This window comes from Sorex araneus, chromosome X (genome assembly GCF_027595985.1).
Source record: "Sorex araneus isolate mSorAra2 chromosome X, mSorAra2.pri, whole genome shotgun sequence".
NCBI lineage: Eukaryota > Metazoa > Chordata > Mammalia > Eulipotyphla > Soricidae > Sorex > Sorex araneus.
The window spans coordinates 247,522,514-247,537,860 of NC_073313.1; the positions used below are offsets into that span (position 1 = coordinate 247,522,514).

At 37.8% G+C, this 15,347-nt stretch overlaps 1 protein-coding gene across 1 annotated transcript in view; it reads right to left on the bottom strand.

The window, feature by feature from the left end:
• Positions 1-15,347, bottom strand: part of ABCA12 (ATP binding cassette subfamily A member 12) — a 198,636-nt gene that overhangs the window by 20,513 nt on the left and 162,776 nt on the right. Inside the window, exons 37-43 of the mRNA XM_055122119.1 lie at positions 14,963-15,090; positions 12,751-12,838; positions 10,699-10,804; positions 5,976-6,030; positions 5,229-5,406; positions 2,246-2,361; positions 626-785 (exon numbers count right to left, since the gene is read on the bottom strand). Coding sequence (XP_054978094.1) covers positions 626-785; positions 2,246-2,361; positions 5,229-5,406; positions 5,976-6,030; positions 10,699-10,804; positions 12,751-12,838; positions 14,963-15,090 — 831 coding nt within the window. The remainder of the gene's footprint in view (positions 1-625; positions 786-2,245; positions 2,362-5,228; positions 5,407-5,975; positions 6,031-10,698; positions 10,805-12,750; positions 12,839-14,962; positions 15,091-15,347) is intronic.

The window sequence follows — 15,347 nt, forward strand, 5'->3', positions numbered from 1 at the left end:
CATTTAGCAGGATTCAGGGGACCATAGAAGGTGCCAGGTTTTAAGTCAGGCACATGCAAGGCAAAGTGCCTCACCCACTCTCTCCAGCCCCTTCTCTCTGTCCTTTTTCATTTTGATAACTATTGCTGTTAGTCCTGGCCTTATTACTCATAATCAACTCTAAATGGAAACTGATGCCTACAATAAAGTTGTTTTGATAAAGAATTAAGAGGGAACTAGGCTTTTTCCTCATGAATATTCAAATAAATTCTGACTTGATATCATAACTTAACCATTGCCCTATCATTATCAAACCACAATGATTTGTTAGTAAGTTAAAAAAAAATTGAAATGAGATAGGATTCGTGAAAAACTATCTGATTTCACCACCAGCATTTGATTCATACCCTATCAAATGTCAATAGTTTTGAGACTGGATAAATGCAATCATGGCCATTGACCTAGATGGATCCAAAGGAGAATCTTTAAAGGCTGTAGTTTCTCTTCTGCTAAATGTAATAGAATCAGACAGGACCACTTTTTTCTATTTAGAGAATGCAAAACACAGAAAAAGTTTTCATCCTGTATACATTGGAGTGTTTGAATCAGTGACTGAATATTTGCAGACTGATAAGAAAGACCTTACCGGATCATTAGGCTTTTCCTTGGAAAGAAAGTATACCACTGACAGGGAAACGATAGAATTAATCCCAAAAAAAAGATTGATGCAGACGTAAGTGATGAAAGCCATTCCTGTTTCATGGAAGAGTCCAGCCAACAAGTACATCCAAGAAAATGTGGCATATCTGTATGTTAATAATATTAAGAATTAAAATCATTTCTCTTTACAAAACAAATTAAATAACCTTAGATGGGATTCCAAAATTTAAAAATTACTAGGTATTAGTTTTCAGGTGTGATAGGTAGATCATTTTTTTTTCTTGACAATTTTTTTTAAATGTTTTTTTCCTAAATTGTCATTTAGGGAAAGTAAGAAGCACTCTATAAAGGAATGTTTAACAGTTCTACAAGTTATTCACTGCTACTGTATCACTGTCATCCCGTTGCTTATCGATTCGCTTGAGCGGGCACCAGTGGGCTGGAGGGATAGCACAGTGGGTAGGGTGTTTGTCTTGCAGTGGCTGACCCAGGTTAGATTCCACCGCCCCTCTTGGGGAATATATCCTCCCCTCTCGGAGAGTATCTCCCCCGCACAGCAGAGACTTGCAAGCTACCTGTGGCATATTTGATATGCCAAAAACAGTAACAACAAGTCTCACAATGGAGATGTTACAAGTCTACAAGTTATTACAGCTACAGATTAATTCCTCCTTGAGATGGTATTTCATGACCTAACCAAAGTTTATTAGTTTTTTTGAATTCGTTTGACCTTTGCTTTTGCTTAGAAATGTGAGTTTGATCAATGTAAGTCTTATAATTTAAAGTTGAGAGGAAATGGCAAGATTATTGTGGACTTGCTAAGCAAATGGGACATGCATTTTAGAAGCTGAATGCCCTGTTTTCAGTAAATACTTGAACAACCTTTGTGGTAATGAAATAGAACCAGAGACAGAATTTCTTCATCAGTCACAATTGCTAACTAAATGGATATTACTCATGCATTCAGGGCAGACAAAATTGCTACACTAAGCATTGATTACATCAACCTGTATTATCTGTATTACTTGAAATCAGAAATAATGTTGTTTTTCTTAGATGATATGAAACTAAAAATAAATATTCATATATTTATATGTATACTTCTACATATGTATTCAAAAATTTCTCAGTATAAAATTCATACATGAATAGGAAAGTTCTTCATTAATCTAAATCTCCATTTGGGGGCTGGGTTTGGACCCTATCTGGTGGTGCTCAGGGGCTACTTGATTTTTACTTAGAAAATTATATGCATGCTGGAGGTCAAAATGGGAATGGGTGCATGCAAGGCAAGAATCTGAACTTCTGTATTGTATCTCTAGTCCCTATAGACTCACTTTTCCACAAATTAAATTACATGAGTAAATTGTTAGGCATGATACTTGGTTCCTAATATGTGCTCATTAATTGTATTACTATAACAACAATGAAATTAATTTCAGATGCATAACTTTGCAAACAATGGACTAACAAGTACAAAACATTATTAGTCATCATTCATGGCTAATAGCTACCCCCAAGACAACAATAAATTATTCAATGACTTTAAAGTGTCTGTGTCTAAGAGACTTTAATTTAGCTATTTTTTTCTTTCTATTCAGCTTACCCAAACAACAGAAGTAGAAGAGATACAGCGCCCAAATTGTTTTCACTGTAGAAGGCAGGTAACTTGAAAATAGCAATGACACCAATTGAAAATGCCACGGGTACCAAGTAGAAGACCTATCAGAATATACAAAACCAGTTTATTATATAACAAGTGTTTTTTTCCAAATTAATCAACAGCCCTTCTCAATTAACGTTGTGACAAGTAGACCAAGATGTATTTGCAGGGATGCATTTTTATTTATGTTTCTGAATATGAAATGTTTAGCTTATTTTACATTTATTTTACTTGAAAATTATTTGTATCTTGCAAGATGAGATCAGCCCTGTCCTCATCTTATAAATGTACACAGACTTCTAGCCATTCCTGCCTCCAGAATTTGAAACTTGGGATCATTCTATGACAAGGTTCAATGAGAAAGATAAGACAGCCAGGTATCTTGGTATTAAGTTCAGTCATCCAAGTATTGATTTCATTTTGAATGCCGGGCCTCTCTCAGATGGTTGATTTCTAAGGGTTGGTAAGCATTGTGAGCTTCTCTGTACAAGACAGCGTGGCAGGCAGCAGGTCTCACACATTCTTGGAATCACAGGTGTATGAACAAAGAACCCCGTGTTTCATCAGCAAGTAGAAATATCAAGTGCTGGGGAGTTTGCAGCCAGAGGCACACGCTGAAAAAGCTAGCACTTTAATTTGGGAGAGAAAATCTCTTCAATTGGAATATGTTCTGTGCACTAGACACAGAACAATAGAATCTAGTGGCAAGTAGCCCTTCACTGAAGTATATGCTTTCTGCTTCCTTCACATTCAAGTTCCTATTAAGTGCAGAAGCGCCATCACCAGTCTTTTATTTTTTACTTCGACAACACACGCATTTCAGACCTCACTGAATACATTAAGAAAATGGATATGCAGTTAATTACTCTTCAACCCTACAAGTCAATGATCTTTACAGCAACTCGGACAATTTCACCATAATCACCAGGCAAATGTATACCCATTCTGGGCTTGGGGCCAACATTGGCACATTTGGAGTCAAGGAAAAGCTTCTGAACTTTGGGACTATTTTCTGCAAATGAGAGAGCCATCAGTGAAATTCATCCTTTATTTTCCCCGCTAATCTTCTGTAATGTGTCATTCAGCAGACGCTGCTACTTTGAATCTCTTCACTATTAGTTGATTAAATTTTTATAAGCTTAATTATTTGGTACCACTGGGCGATGTTACTCTATTGCCATGTTGTTTTTCCACAGTAGAGATTCTCAGACTTAAGGAGTTTTGTTAAAAATGCATATACACCCGGTTTCCATTCCTAAAATATGAGTGGGATATACTCCCAAGTTCTGGAGTAGAGCCCAGAATCTATATTTTACTTGATAGTGATTATTATTTTTTTTAAGAGAGGCATCACACCTGGCCATATTTGTGGGATACTCCTGGCAGTGCTCAGGGGAACTATGAGGTGCCAGAATTAAACACAAATTAAATAAAAAATTCTGCCTAGGAATCAAATACTTGTGTTTTTTTTTGTTTTCTTTTTGGGTCACACCTGGTGATGCATGGGGGTTATTCCTGGCTCATGCACTCAGGAATTATTCCTGGCAATGCTCAGGGGACCATTCGGGATGCTAGGAATCGAACCCGGGTTGGCCCCATGCAAGGCAAACTCCCTACCCGCTGTGCTATTGCTCCAGGCCCAGAATCAAATAACTGAACCCATTGTGCCACCTGCCTTGCCCTGGAATCTGTATTTTAAGAAAACATCCAAGAGAATCCTTTAACCACAGAGATGAGGACAAAGCACATGGACTTCACGTTCTCTAACCGCTAAATGAGTAGGAGCCCGACAGTAGGAGCTCCTTTACCTTTCTTCGCTTCCTTCCCCCTTTCTTTCCCTTGGCTATTGTTATCATTGTTGCAATGTCAGGGTCTCACACTTGATGCAGTCCTGGGGAGCGACACCACAGGCAGTGCCACCAAGGATTTGTATGCAGCCGTGTAGGGTAGTGCAGGGGAACAAATTGCAGCCTCACTCGTGCAAGGCAGGCACTTTACCACTGAATTTTTCTTTTCATTTTTGGGGGAGATTATCCCAAGTAGTTCCCAGGAGGCCCGGGGCCCTTCCTGGTCATTCTTAGTTTATTATATATTTTCTTTTATACTATTTTTCTGAGAGATAGCACAGCGGGTAGGGTGTTTGCCTTGCACGTGGCCGACCCAGGTTCGGTTCCTCCCTCCTCTTGGAGAGCCTGGCAAGCTACCGAGAGTATCCCTCCTGCACAGCAGAGCCTGGCAAGCTCCCCATGGCATATTCAATATGCCCCCAAACAGTAACAAGTCTCACAATGGAGATGTTACTGGTGCCCGCTCGATCAAATTGATGAACAATAGGACAACAGTGCGACAGTGCAGTGCTACTATCTTTCTGGTTTATCCCTTCCCTTCTCTCCCCTTCCCTCCACCCCTTCCTTTTCCCTTCCCTCTCACTTTCCCTTTCTTTTCTTTTTCTGCTTTTGGTTTTGAGGCCACACTTGGAGGTGTTCAGGGCTTACTCCTGGTTCTGTGCTCAGGTATCATTCTTTTATTTTTTGGGTCACACCCAACAATGCACAGGGGTCACTCCTGGCTCATGCACTCAGGAATCACCCCAGTGGTGCTCAGGGGACCATATGGGATGCTGGGATTTGAACCCAGGTCTGCCTCGTGCAAGGCAAATGCCTCACCCTCTGTGCTACCACTCCAGCCCCCTCAGGTATCATTCTTAGAAGTACTTGGGAGGACCATATGCAGGGCCAGAATGAACTAAGGGTACACAAATGGAAGGGAAATGACTTAGTTTTGTCCTCTGTCTCTGCTTTTCCTTTGGTTACTGTTAGAGCGGTAATATGGGAGCAATCCAGAGAGACTGACACCCCAAATATGAAGCTGATGACTTCAACCCCCCCTTCCCCTTGCATTTCCTGCAAGGAGCCACATCACTCACCATGTCATAAATGAAGTTTGTGACCCAGTAGCATGTCACCCCGATGCCTGAGATATGCTGCAACTGCTTGGCTTTGGTCTGGTGTTCCCTGACGACATAGGTGACGAAGCTGGCGGTGGTGACCGAGTAGCCCATCAGGATAGAAAGTGCCACTAAAATATCGATTAAGCTGCTCATTCTAAAGGGAGCCAAAGGAAGAAGAGAGCACACATAAGTTCTCAAAACTCTTTCCCTTTCAAGAAGATTCATGACTAAGACCATCAACAAGACAGCACTAGAGTGGGCTTGTGACACAAATAAGTCTTTCTGCGAGGCAGCAAGATAATATCCTCTACATGACTCTGCTGTGACCCGGAATAAATGGAGCTGCAGCGCATCTGAATTGTCTAGGGATGTTTGAAAGAGAAACCTCCGTTCCCGAGGGTTACAGGGTGTATGTGGGGATGTATAGTTCTCGAGCATAGAAATAGTACTTCAATACGATGCAGGGGAAGTTGAAATGATGAAGCACTTATGTACTTGACTTCTAAAAGCAGCGGGTTCTATGAATCTACAGTCAACAAGCTCGACTTGGCAACTGCACTCTACACCCTTTCCGAAACTTCCTTTTATCCCAGTCAGTGACTTATATTACCAGGTCTTCTAGATTGACATTCATTCAGCTACAACTGTGATTTCCAATTACAGGACTTTCTAAAGAGCTTGACTGCCAAGGAGAGAGTAGCGCTGCCAGTTAGATCTGCTTACGTGGCTTGTTCTTGGTCCTGCACTCCTGGGTAAGGATGACTGTACATGATGATTCCTTAAGGAAGAGAGAGTTCTTTTCATTAGTAGGTATTCAGGGAATCAGAAAGACCATTTTGTAGGTGAATAATGCACAGTAGGCTCCTCCTTATGCTGGGATCTAAAGCAGTTTAGTTTGGAGGTCCACGTTTAAAGGGAAATTATTCCAACCTCAGTCTCACCAAAGTCCTATAATAGGTGGCACTCACAAAGAAAAAACATTTTTTTTCATTTTGTATGTGAACTCTTTGCAAGAGGCAAGAATTTACATTTTTAAATAGCAGGCCCCCTCCTCTATAATAGTAGAATAATTGATTTTCTGATTTTCACTTCCTTCTCAACATCTACTCACATATATGTTTATATTTCAGAGCACTCTGGAAATGATTGGCATTTAAATGAGCAACTCAAGGAGACAGTAATCATATGAGGATTTCCTACAGTTTAGGTTCCATGCCATTGCTCATTCTTGTGCCAAAAGGGGTAATTAATGTGGTATTAGAAAGGATCTTTGTGCCCTCCCTTCCTTCCTTCCTTCCTTCCTTCCTGGGCTTCCTTCCTTCCTTCCTTCCTTCCTTCCTTCCTTCCTGGGCTTCCTTCCTTCCTTCCTTCCTTCCTTCCTTCCTTCCTTCCTTCCTTCCTTCCTTCCTTCCTTCCTTCCTTCCTTCCTTCCTTCCTTCCTTCCTTCCTTCCCTGGCTTCCTTCCCTGGCTTCCTTCCTTCCTTCCTTCCTTCCTTCCTTCCTTCCTTCCTTCCTTCCTTCCTTGGCTTCCTTCCTTCCTTCCTTCCTTCCTTCCTTCCTTCCTTCCTTCCTTCCTTCCTTCCTTCCTTCCTTCCTTCCTTCCTTCCTCCACCTCTCTCCCTCTCTCTCTCTTTCTTACATTTTGTTGTAGGTCGAGGGTGAGTTTTTAGACCACACTCAGTTGTGACCAGCGGTTACTTCTGATGCTGTTCTTAGGAATGGCCCCTGGCAGTTCTCCAGTGACCATATGAGATTTCAGGGATAGAACAAGGGCCAGAAGGATGCAAAGCACATGACTTAACACTTGTACTATCTCTTTATCCTCACACCCATTTTCTTACCATTTCTAAGGTGTCTATTATTCCTAGAGCTCTGCCAGATCTTGAAGAATTTCTGGTGAGACCAAAAGACCCATGAGAGTTTGGAGATATTGGCTGGCTCCAGAAAAGTAATCACTTAAATCAACAGAGTCCTAAATGATCAGTTTTCCCAGAGTTAGTCACATCTTGAAACAGAAGCAAGGTCTTTGGAGGACCTGGGTTTTCAGATTCCATGGGCCAGTTTCCCAAAAGACCAGAGGTTGAAGATAAAGTCTATACTGTCTGACTATGGAAATATATAATAGGGGTGGGAGTAGAATGTTTCTTAAGTAATTGTTCCAAGAGATTCATAAGCTAAATCAGAACTTTCCTACTCATAATTCACATGGCATATGTTCACTATATTTAAATATTAAGGCTTTCCCCCAAGCATCTAAATAGCATTAACAATTCTAAAGTTATATTCTCCCCATAACTGAAATTTATAATTTTATTAAATTTATAATATTTTCAGATTGAATTTTATAATTATCATGTTATAATATGTATAGTTAAAATAAAGAAACTAACAACCATCATAACCAGTAGGGCCTACTGTTTTAATCACGTCGTTAGGACACCTATCTCTCTCATATTTTATGTAATTTAATGTGTTCTTATTTAACAATGTCTAATTTGGGGGAGTCCTACTTAACCCTTGGTATTGAATTATAATGTCGGCAGGGGAAGACATTTATTTCTGCTTTCTATTTGAGAATAAAAAAATACTCAATTTCACCAGAGGAATATTTGCACATACACTTATTTCCACCATGAAAAATGGTGTTGAATCAATTGCCTATACATTCCTTTAACTGAAAAGATCAAGTAAATATTTCAAAGTTAGATATTTATATCAAGATCTCCTTGAGGGGTCTACACTATCCAGCATAATGTCCTGAGAGCAATGTTTAATCAAAATAATGCTTATTAAAGCTAAGCAAAAATTAAATTTCCATTGTTTTCTACAAGTACATCAAAAAATACATTTTCTATTGTCCTTTTGTGGTAAATCTAAAAGATTCTTCTTATTGGAGAATCTTCTTATTAGTTGTTACTAATTCAATAAAAGTTAAAAATAAACAGTATGGGAGAGAGAGATTTATCAGTTTTTTTTTCTGTTTTTTAAAGAACCTAATTGTGTAATACTTGCCAGGAAAAAAGAACAAGACTTTGGGGGGGCAGGGAAAACAGAATTTTCATATTAAATTAACCACTAGAGGGAACCACATGAATATAATAGATATTGACTTTGCAAAGGAAAGCTAATTAGAAGATTATTATTTGCATCTGAGAATTTTTTTAAAAGTACATTTCACAGTAAAGCAAACTCCCAAATCCTGTAGAATAAAAATAAATAAATAACAACTGAAAGCTAGAGTAGTGATGGAGGTTGCGGGAAAATAAGTTGCTATTAAAATATTATACTCCCCTTGCAGAAACCAGACAGGCATTGCAAAACAATAAAAGTACTTTGTGGTGAAATGGATTTCATTGAAAGAAATAAAACTTCCAGAGAAGGTACAAAGCTGGCATTCTAATATTAAAGGTCTATGTAAGAAACATTAGTAAAACTTGAATACATAGCTTAAGCTGTGTTTTTACATTTAAAAAATGCAATTTGTTAGGGCCAATATAAGATTCAGTTTCTAGAATTATTCTTATTGTGTGTGTATGTGTTTGTGGGGGGTGCTGTTTGGGCTATTCCTGGTGGTGCTCAGAGCTTACTTCTGGTTGTGTGCTTAGGAATCTCTCCTGGCTGTGCTCAGGGAACTAAAGGTGCCAGGTGAATCAAATTCAAATAGGTTCCATGCAAGACAAGGGCCTTAAATTCCTTACACTCTTTCTGGTCCAGTTCTTGCAAAATTCTCTTGTTTGTTCATTTGGTTTTGGCGCTGCATTCAGGAATTACTCCTGGTGATGCTCAGAGAAGCATGTGGGATGCTGAGGGTGATCTGGGTTGGCCATGTGTAAGGCAAACACCCTACCCACTGTACTATCACTTCAGCTCCCAGAATTCTTAATTCTTTTTTACTTTAGACTCTGTATCTTCAAAACACAATGTTTTTTTCTTTTTCTATTTCTTTTTTTCTTCTGAAAAGCCAAACCTGCTGGAATCCAGAGTGATTCCACTGGTTCCGGCCAAGAGCAAATGAAAGACCAATAGTGGTTTCAAAAAAGCAGACCCCTCAAAAGCAACCTTGCTTTCTTCTGCACACAGACATTCATTTGCAACATTTCCCCTGAGTCATTTCTATCATTCTTGTGCTTTCAGTTTCTGTCACACCAACAAGCATCTTGGCTCTCAATGATGCCCCGCTGAAAGTCACGTGCTCCGTAGTATTTCAAACCAGTTTATATTTGACTCACCTGATGTTAGTCACCATTTAATTTAATCTATCACTTTTTTTTCCCCCCCTAATCTATCACTTTTGACTATGCCCTTTACTGATGCTTTAGATCTAAGGACTGTCTATCAATCTTGTTATTTTTTTTCAATTCCTCCTGCTAGGAAAATTCCTCCCCCAAAACAAAACTGTTGTAGGGGGGGAAATACTATTTTCTCTGAAAGAACAATCCCAAAAGATTTGGGTGTTATGGTATTTGACGCTATAGCTTACTTCTACAATCACTAGTATATCCAGAGCACACTGTTATGCCCAACAGAATGAAGATCAAATAAAAACGTAGACATCATTATTTTTAAAAGATCTGTTGTGATTTTTTCCTACTTAATATGTTTTTTGTTATTTAATAGCCTAGAAACCTATTCTTGGTCAGCACATATGCTATTAAATCTTTCTCCATCTTGCTTAAAATCAGTATGGGAATATAATTTGAGCAAGGCTTAAGAAGTAGAAATGGTCTGATGAACACCAATTGAATTAGGAGGAAAAAAATCAGACCTGCAAATTTTAAACCCTATTTTAAAAGGCATGTTGAAACCTTTTGGGAAATCCCAACTGAAGGAACTAAGTGGCTAAGTCTAGATAAGTGTGAGGAAAAAAAAAGAAGTTTGAAGGATTATAAAAGCACAGAGGCAGGAGCCAGTCACCTGCAGTTGGATTTGAATTCAAATGCCACTTCTGAGACTAAGAACTGTCCTCTGGCTATGAAGGTACTAGTACCAACTGCAGTTCTTCTCATTAACCCTAGATCATGTGACAAGTGCTCTATTCATGGTAGCAGGTCAGGTATAAACCTTTAAAAGTTTTATCTGCATGTTTAAAGTTGTATGCAATATTAGTGAGCCTATTTATGTCTTATAGTGTAGCTTTAATACACATAAATAGTTTTAAAACACATCCCTAAGAGATACAACCCCTGGGTAGGAGAGTAAAAGTAAGTGTGAAGCCAACATTATTATCCTGACTTGATAAATGAGAAATCTAAATGCATCTGAAATTAAGGAAATCATCAAGAATGCTCCATCTGGTGAGAGTTACTACTTCCAGACTTCCTTTTAAAGAATTATGGTTTAGACACCATAGAATACCTGCCATGGGAAGAAAAAGGGGTTAAATTGACATTTTTTACAGGGAGAGTAGCAGTAGTTTGCAGTATAAGAAGTTTCAGGGTGACTATACCGTGTCGAGCCGCATCATGTCTTGACATGTTAACTCGCAACAGGAAGTTATTCAAGCTGTTGAGGTAAGCCGGAAGGGAGTGGTAGCCTTCTGGATCATACCAGACCTGTTCAATTCCAAAGGAAGGCAAAATCAATGGGGTGTTCAAATAAAGTAGCCTCTCTTTACACTTGGCTTAAAGAATTCGGATTAAGCCAGGCACCAATTCCCCATAACTTATTTTTTTCTTGTAAGATTAGCAGCCTTCTCTGAGTGTTGACTACTGATCTTTTAGTTTCTAATGTAGAGATCGTCAGGGATTGGGAAAACAATCTTATTTTCTGTATGATAATACCGAATTATTTGTTATCCAGATACTCTCTAAGAAAATCTTATAGTACGCTGGGCAATTATGATTATCTCACTTTATGGAGTTGGTCTTAGTATTTCTAGAGCTAATGCACTCAGCGGTAATACTTTTTAAGATGTCATATAGGTCCAACTGTAGAAAGACATTAAATATAAGCATTGCGCCCTCAGCAACAAGATTGATGATGCTGAAATTCCCCCCACTAAATTCTTTTCCCAGTTATACCCCCAAGAAAGTGTGATACTTCACCTGTAATGTCAAAAGACAGAGGGAGTTAAAACCATGGTATTCAAGAAAGTCAGCTGACAGTTCAACGTTATGAATCTAATTTGGAGAGAAACTATTTGATAGTGGAACTGCCTTATTTATATAGAGCATTTACTTGCTCTGTGGGTGGGGTGGGGAAAGGAAAAAGAAACAGCCAGATCTTTAGCGCTACTATTTATTTTCTATATGGCCTTGTGAAAATCAGCTAAGCTATCTATTTCATAGACATGTGGTGAGGATGAATTTAGGTGGTACTGGAACTTGGCTCAGTCACTAAATGGTTATTAGTTTCCGTACTCCACCCAGGTTTAGAGTTGTCATTTATTACCAAATGAGAAATATGTAAAGGGAAATTTAAAATGCTGAAAACAACTATTTATCATAGTGGTAAACATAGGTGTGAGATTCCTGATTCTGGCTTGTTTCAAATAATATGTACCATCTAGAAGGAATAATGGCCAATGCATTTATTAATCTCCACCAGATTCTGTTAAGTTTCCACATTCTTTAGGAATCGAGGCTGAATCTATTTGTAACATCTGTCCAACAAATGGATGGAACTTCAGTGTATAGTTTAACAAATTTTTATATAAGATGTACACACCTATTAAACCAACACTCAGAATAAGAAGTCAAATTTGCCAGTATCCAGAACATCTCTCTGACCCTTTGAGTTCTCCCAGATCACAGTATTCTCACCCCCTTAAACAATACGGTAGAGTTATGCCTACTGTTGGAGTTTATAATAAATGCAACTATAAATGATATATTTTTTTTCATTTGCTTATTAATAATGTTTAATAATAATAATAACATCTGAATGGGCTGGAGTGGTAGCGCATTGGGTAGGGCATTCGTCTTGCACACAGCCAACCCGGGTTCGATTCCTCTGCCCCTCTCGGAGAGCCCGGCAAGCTACCAAGAGTATCCCGCCCACACAGCAGAGCCTGGCAAGCTACCTATGGCGAACTTAATATGCCAAAAAAATCCTAGTAACGACAAGTCTCACAATGGAGACATTACTGGTGCCCGCTCAAGCAAATTGATGAACAACGGGATGACAGTGATACAGTCACAGTGAACATCTGAATCTTGTATGGAATGGAGTTCATTTCCAGTGTTTTAAGATTCTACCGAAACGATATCCATTTACTTGCTTATTCTACCATCTATAGCCATTTAGGGCCTTGTTTTTGACTAATATAAAGATTACACACCACACATCTTTGTATATGTATGCTGGTACTTATGCACATATAGTTCGGTGGCAAATCTATAAGACCAGAATCACCATGCTATGAACTATGTATTATACTGAACTATTTTTCAAGTAAATTGTACCTATACTTTGTTTTTACTTCGTGAAAATGCTTATACATTTCACTTCACTCACATTCTCATTGGTATGACATCCCATAAGAAAGATCATAATTTACCTTGGCAAGTGTTCTATTGGCAGGAACTCCCGTAATATCAAATCGGAGGTCATTTGTCAAAGGCAACCCAAAACTCCAACCTCCATATCTGCATAGAATAATAAAATTTAAAAAAAAAGAATAATAAAATTTATATTTGTATTAATGGATAAAATATTCATAAAGAGATCTAAAATGTTTAACTAAGAGCTCACACTTTTCTTTCTATTAGGAACACGTTTGTAGCTTAAAATAAATACTTGCTGACAAAGGTTTTATACTTTATTGATTTCTTTTATCTTGCTTTAAGTTTAAAGTATACACTATAACTAAAAGTAAAAAGTTCTTCTAAACAATGACAAATGGGGAGTAATGAATTTGAAAATAAATAACATATAGCTGGATCACAGAATATTTTAAAGATCTTAAGATTTTAGAACATAAATATCCTTTTAAAAGGTTAATTCTAAAATCATTTGGAATATATAGCATTCAATTTTATCTTTATTCAAATGGCTATTTTTTTTTGTTTTCCTAACTTTCATCTCTACCTTCTTCCCTGATATTATGCCTTTTTTTCTCATCATGAACATTCATGGTATCTTAAAAGTGGATTTTGAAAAGTCTTTGCAGTAACTTAATAAATAGATTTACCTAAATGTCTACCAATGTGGGCTGGATTAAGTAAACAATGGTTCATTCAAACTAAAAAAGAACTTTTTTGATTGCCATTCTAAATATATCTCTATAAAGCTATATTCCTGATATGCAATGAACACTACCATATATGTTTTTCACTTTTTTTTTTTTTTTTGCTTTTTGGGTCACACCCGGTGATGCTCAGGGGTTACTCCTGGCTTTACACTCAGGAATCACTCCCGGTGGTGCTCAGGGGACCATATGGGATGATGCTGGGAATCGAACCCGGGTTGGCCTCGTGCAAGGCAAATGCCCTACCCACTGTGCTATAGCTCCAGCCCCCATGTTTTTCACTTTTTAAAAGTAGTTTTTGTAACAATCAGTTTACAAGTCCCATTTTGGCAAAAGTACTTAAATGTGTATAGAACTAGAAATTTTATGGAAGGATGTACAATCACTTTTTTATATCGGGGCTGACAACTAATACCATTTCTTTTATTTTGCTTAACTATTGTCTCTAGTTATTTTACAGTATTATCAAGTTTCATACATTGAAAAATGAAGGAGGGAACAGATAGAGGATGAGAAACCCACAGCGACCCCACCATCAGCTTTACTGAGGTGTAATGGACAAATAAAAGCTATGTATCCTTAAGGTTTGCAGTTGGGTGATTTAATATGCATTGTAAAATAATCACCACAATGAAGCTAATTAATATCCATGACTTCACATAGTCACCATTTGCTGTGTGGTGTCTCTCTCTATATACATATATAATGTGCATATATGTGTGTGAGCTTAAACTCTAATCCATTAACAATTTCAACTATAAATACTATATTTTGAGCTATCGTCACTTTGCTATAGGTTTCAAGCACATATATTTCTTTTATAAACTGAGACTCTATATCCTTTGACCAACATCTCTACGTTTTCCCCACCCCAGGGACCCTAGAGACCACCGTCAACTCTCTGCTTCTATCAATGATTTCAGGAATTTGAATGTATAGGATGATTTTAGAATTTGCATGTAAGTGACAAGATGCACCATGTGTCATTCTATATCTGGCTAATTTCACTTAGCATACTGTTTTCCTGTCTATTCCCGGTGTTACAAATGTTAGTCTGCTTATCCTACCTCTACGGCCGATGCTTAGCTTGCTAAGGTACAAGCTTATAGCTTTGCTCTACATGGACACAGTTTATTCACATGCAGAATTTGGACTCTCAAGATTTGAGGGCTTCATTTTGGAATTAATGCTGATTGTCGCCAAAAAGCCCTGCCTTAACACTCTCAGCACAATTTCAACAACTACTTCTCTTTTGCTTCAAGAAGAAAGAAATGTACAAACTGACAATCTGTTTTTAGTCCTAAGGGAAAAACCAATAGTTTCTGATTCACTCAGATTAATTTAGAATCAGACTTAAATATCAAGACATAAGATATTTGGATTTTATCTCTTTAGATAATGCATATCCATGTATATAATCATTTGACATGTACATCTTTTGTCTCAAGTTCAGAAAGGCGTATTACCTTAAAAATTAGAAAGCTACATTACACTCAGTTAAATATTATAGAGAAGATCTTACCTTTTCTGCGAAAATTCATTGGCGGTTGATATGAGATAGTTTTCCAAGCGGTGCCCAGTGAGGTTATATATTACTTGGGAAGAATAAGTTCTTCTATGAGGTGGAGAATAGTTAAATTTAGGACAGTCCTGAAAAACAAAGTTGAAAACTAAACATTTTTTGCTACACAAAAATAGTAAACATCAACTTTAATTTAACAACAAATTTAACATGAGTTTTAATGTCATAATTTGTATGCTACTGCAACTGATAGATTCTTTTAAAAATCTTTGAAAGGAAGTCAATTTGCCTATGCCAAAAATAGGTTTAAAAAAATCTTATTGAATCACCGTGAGATACATAGTTATAAAGTTGTTCATGATTGTGTTTGAGTCATACATTGATC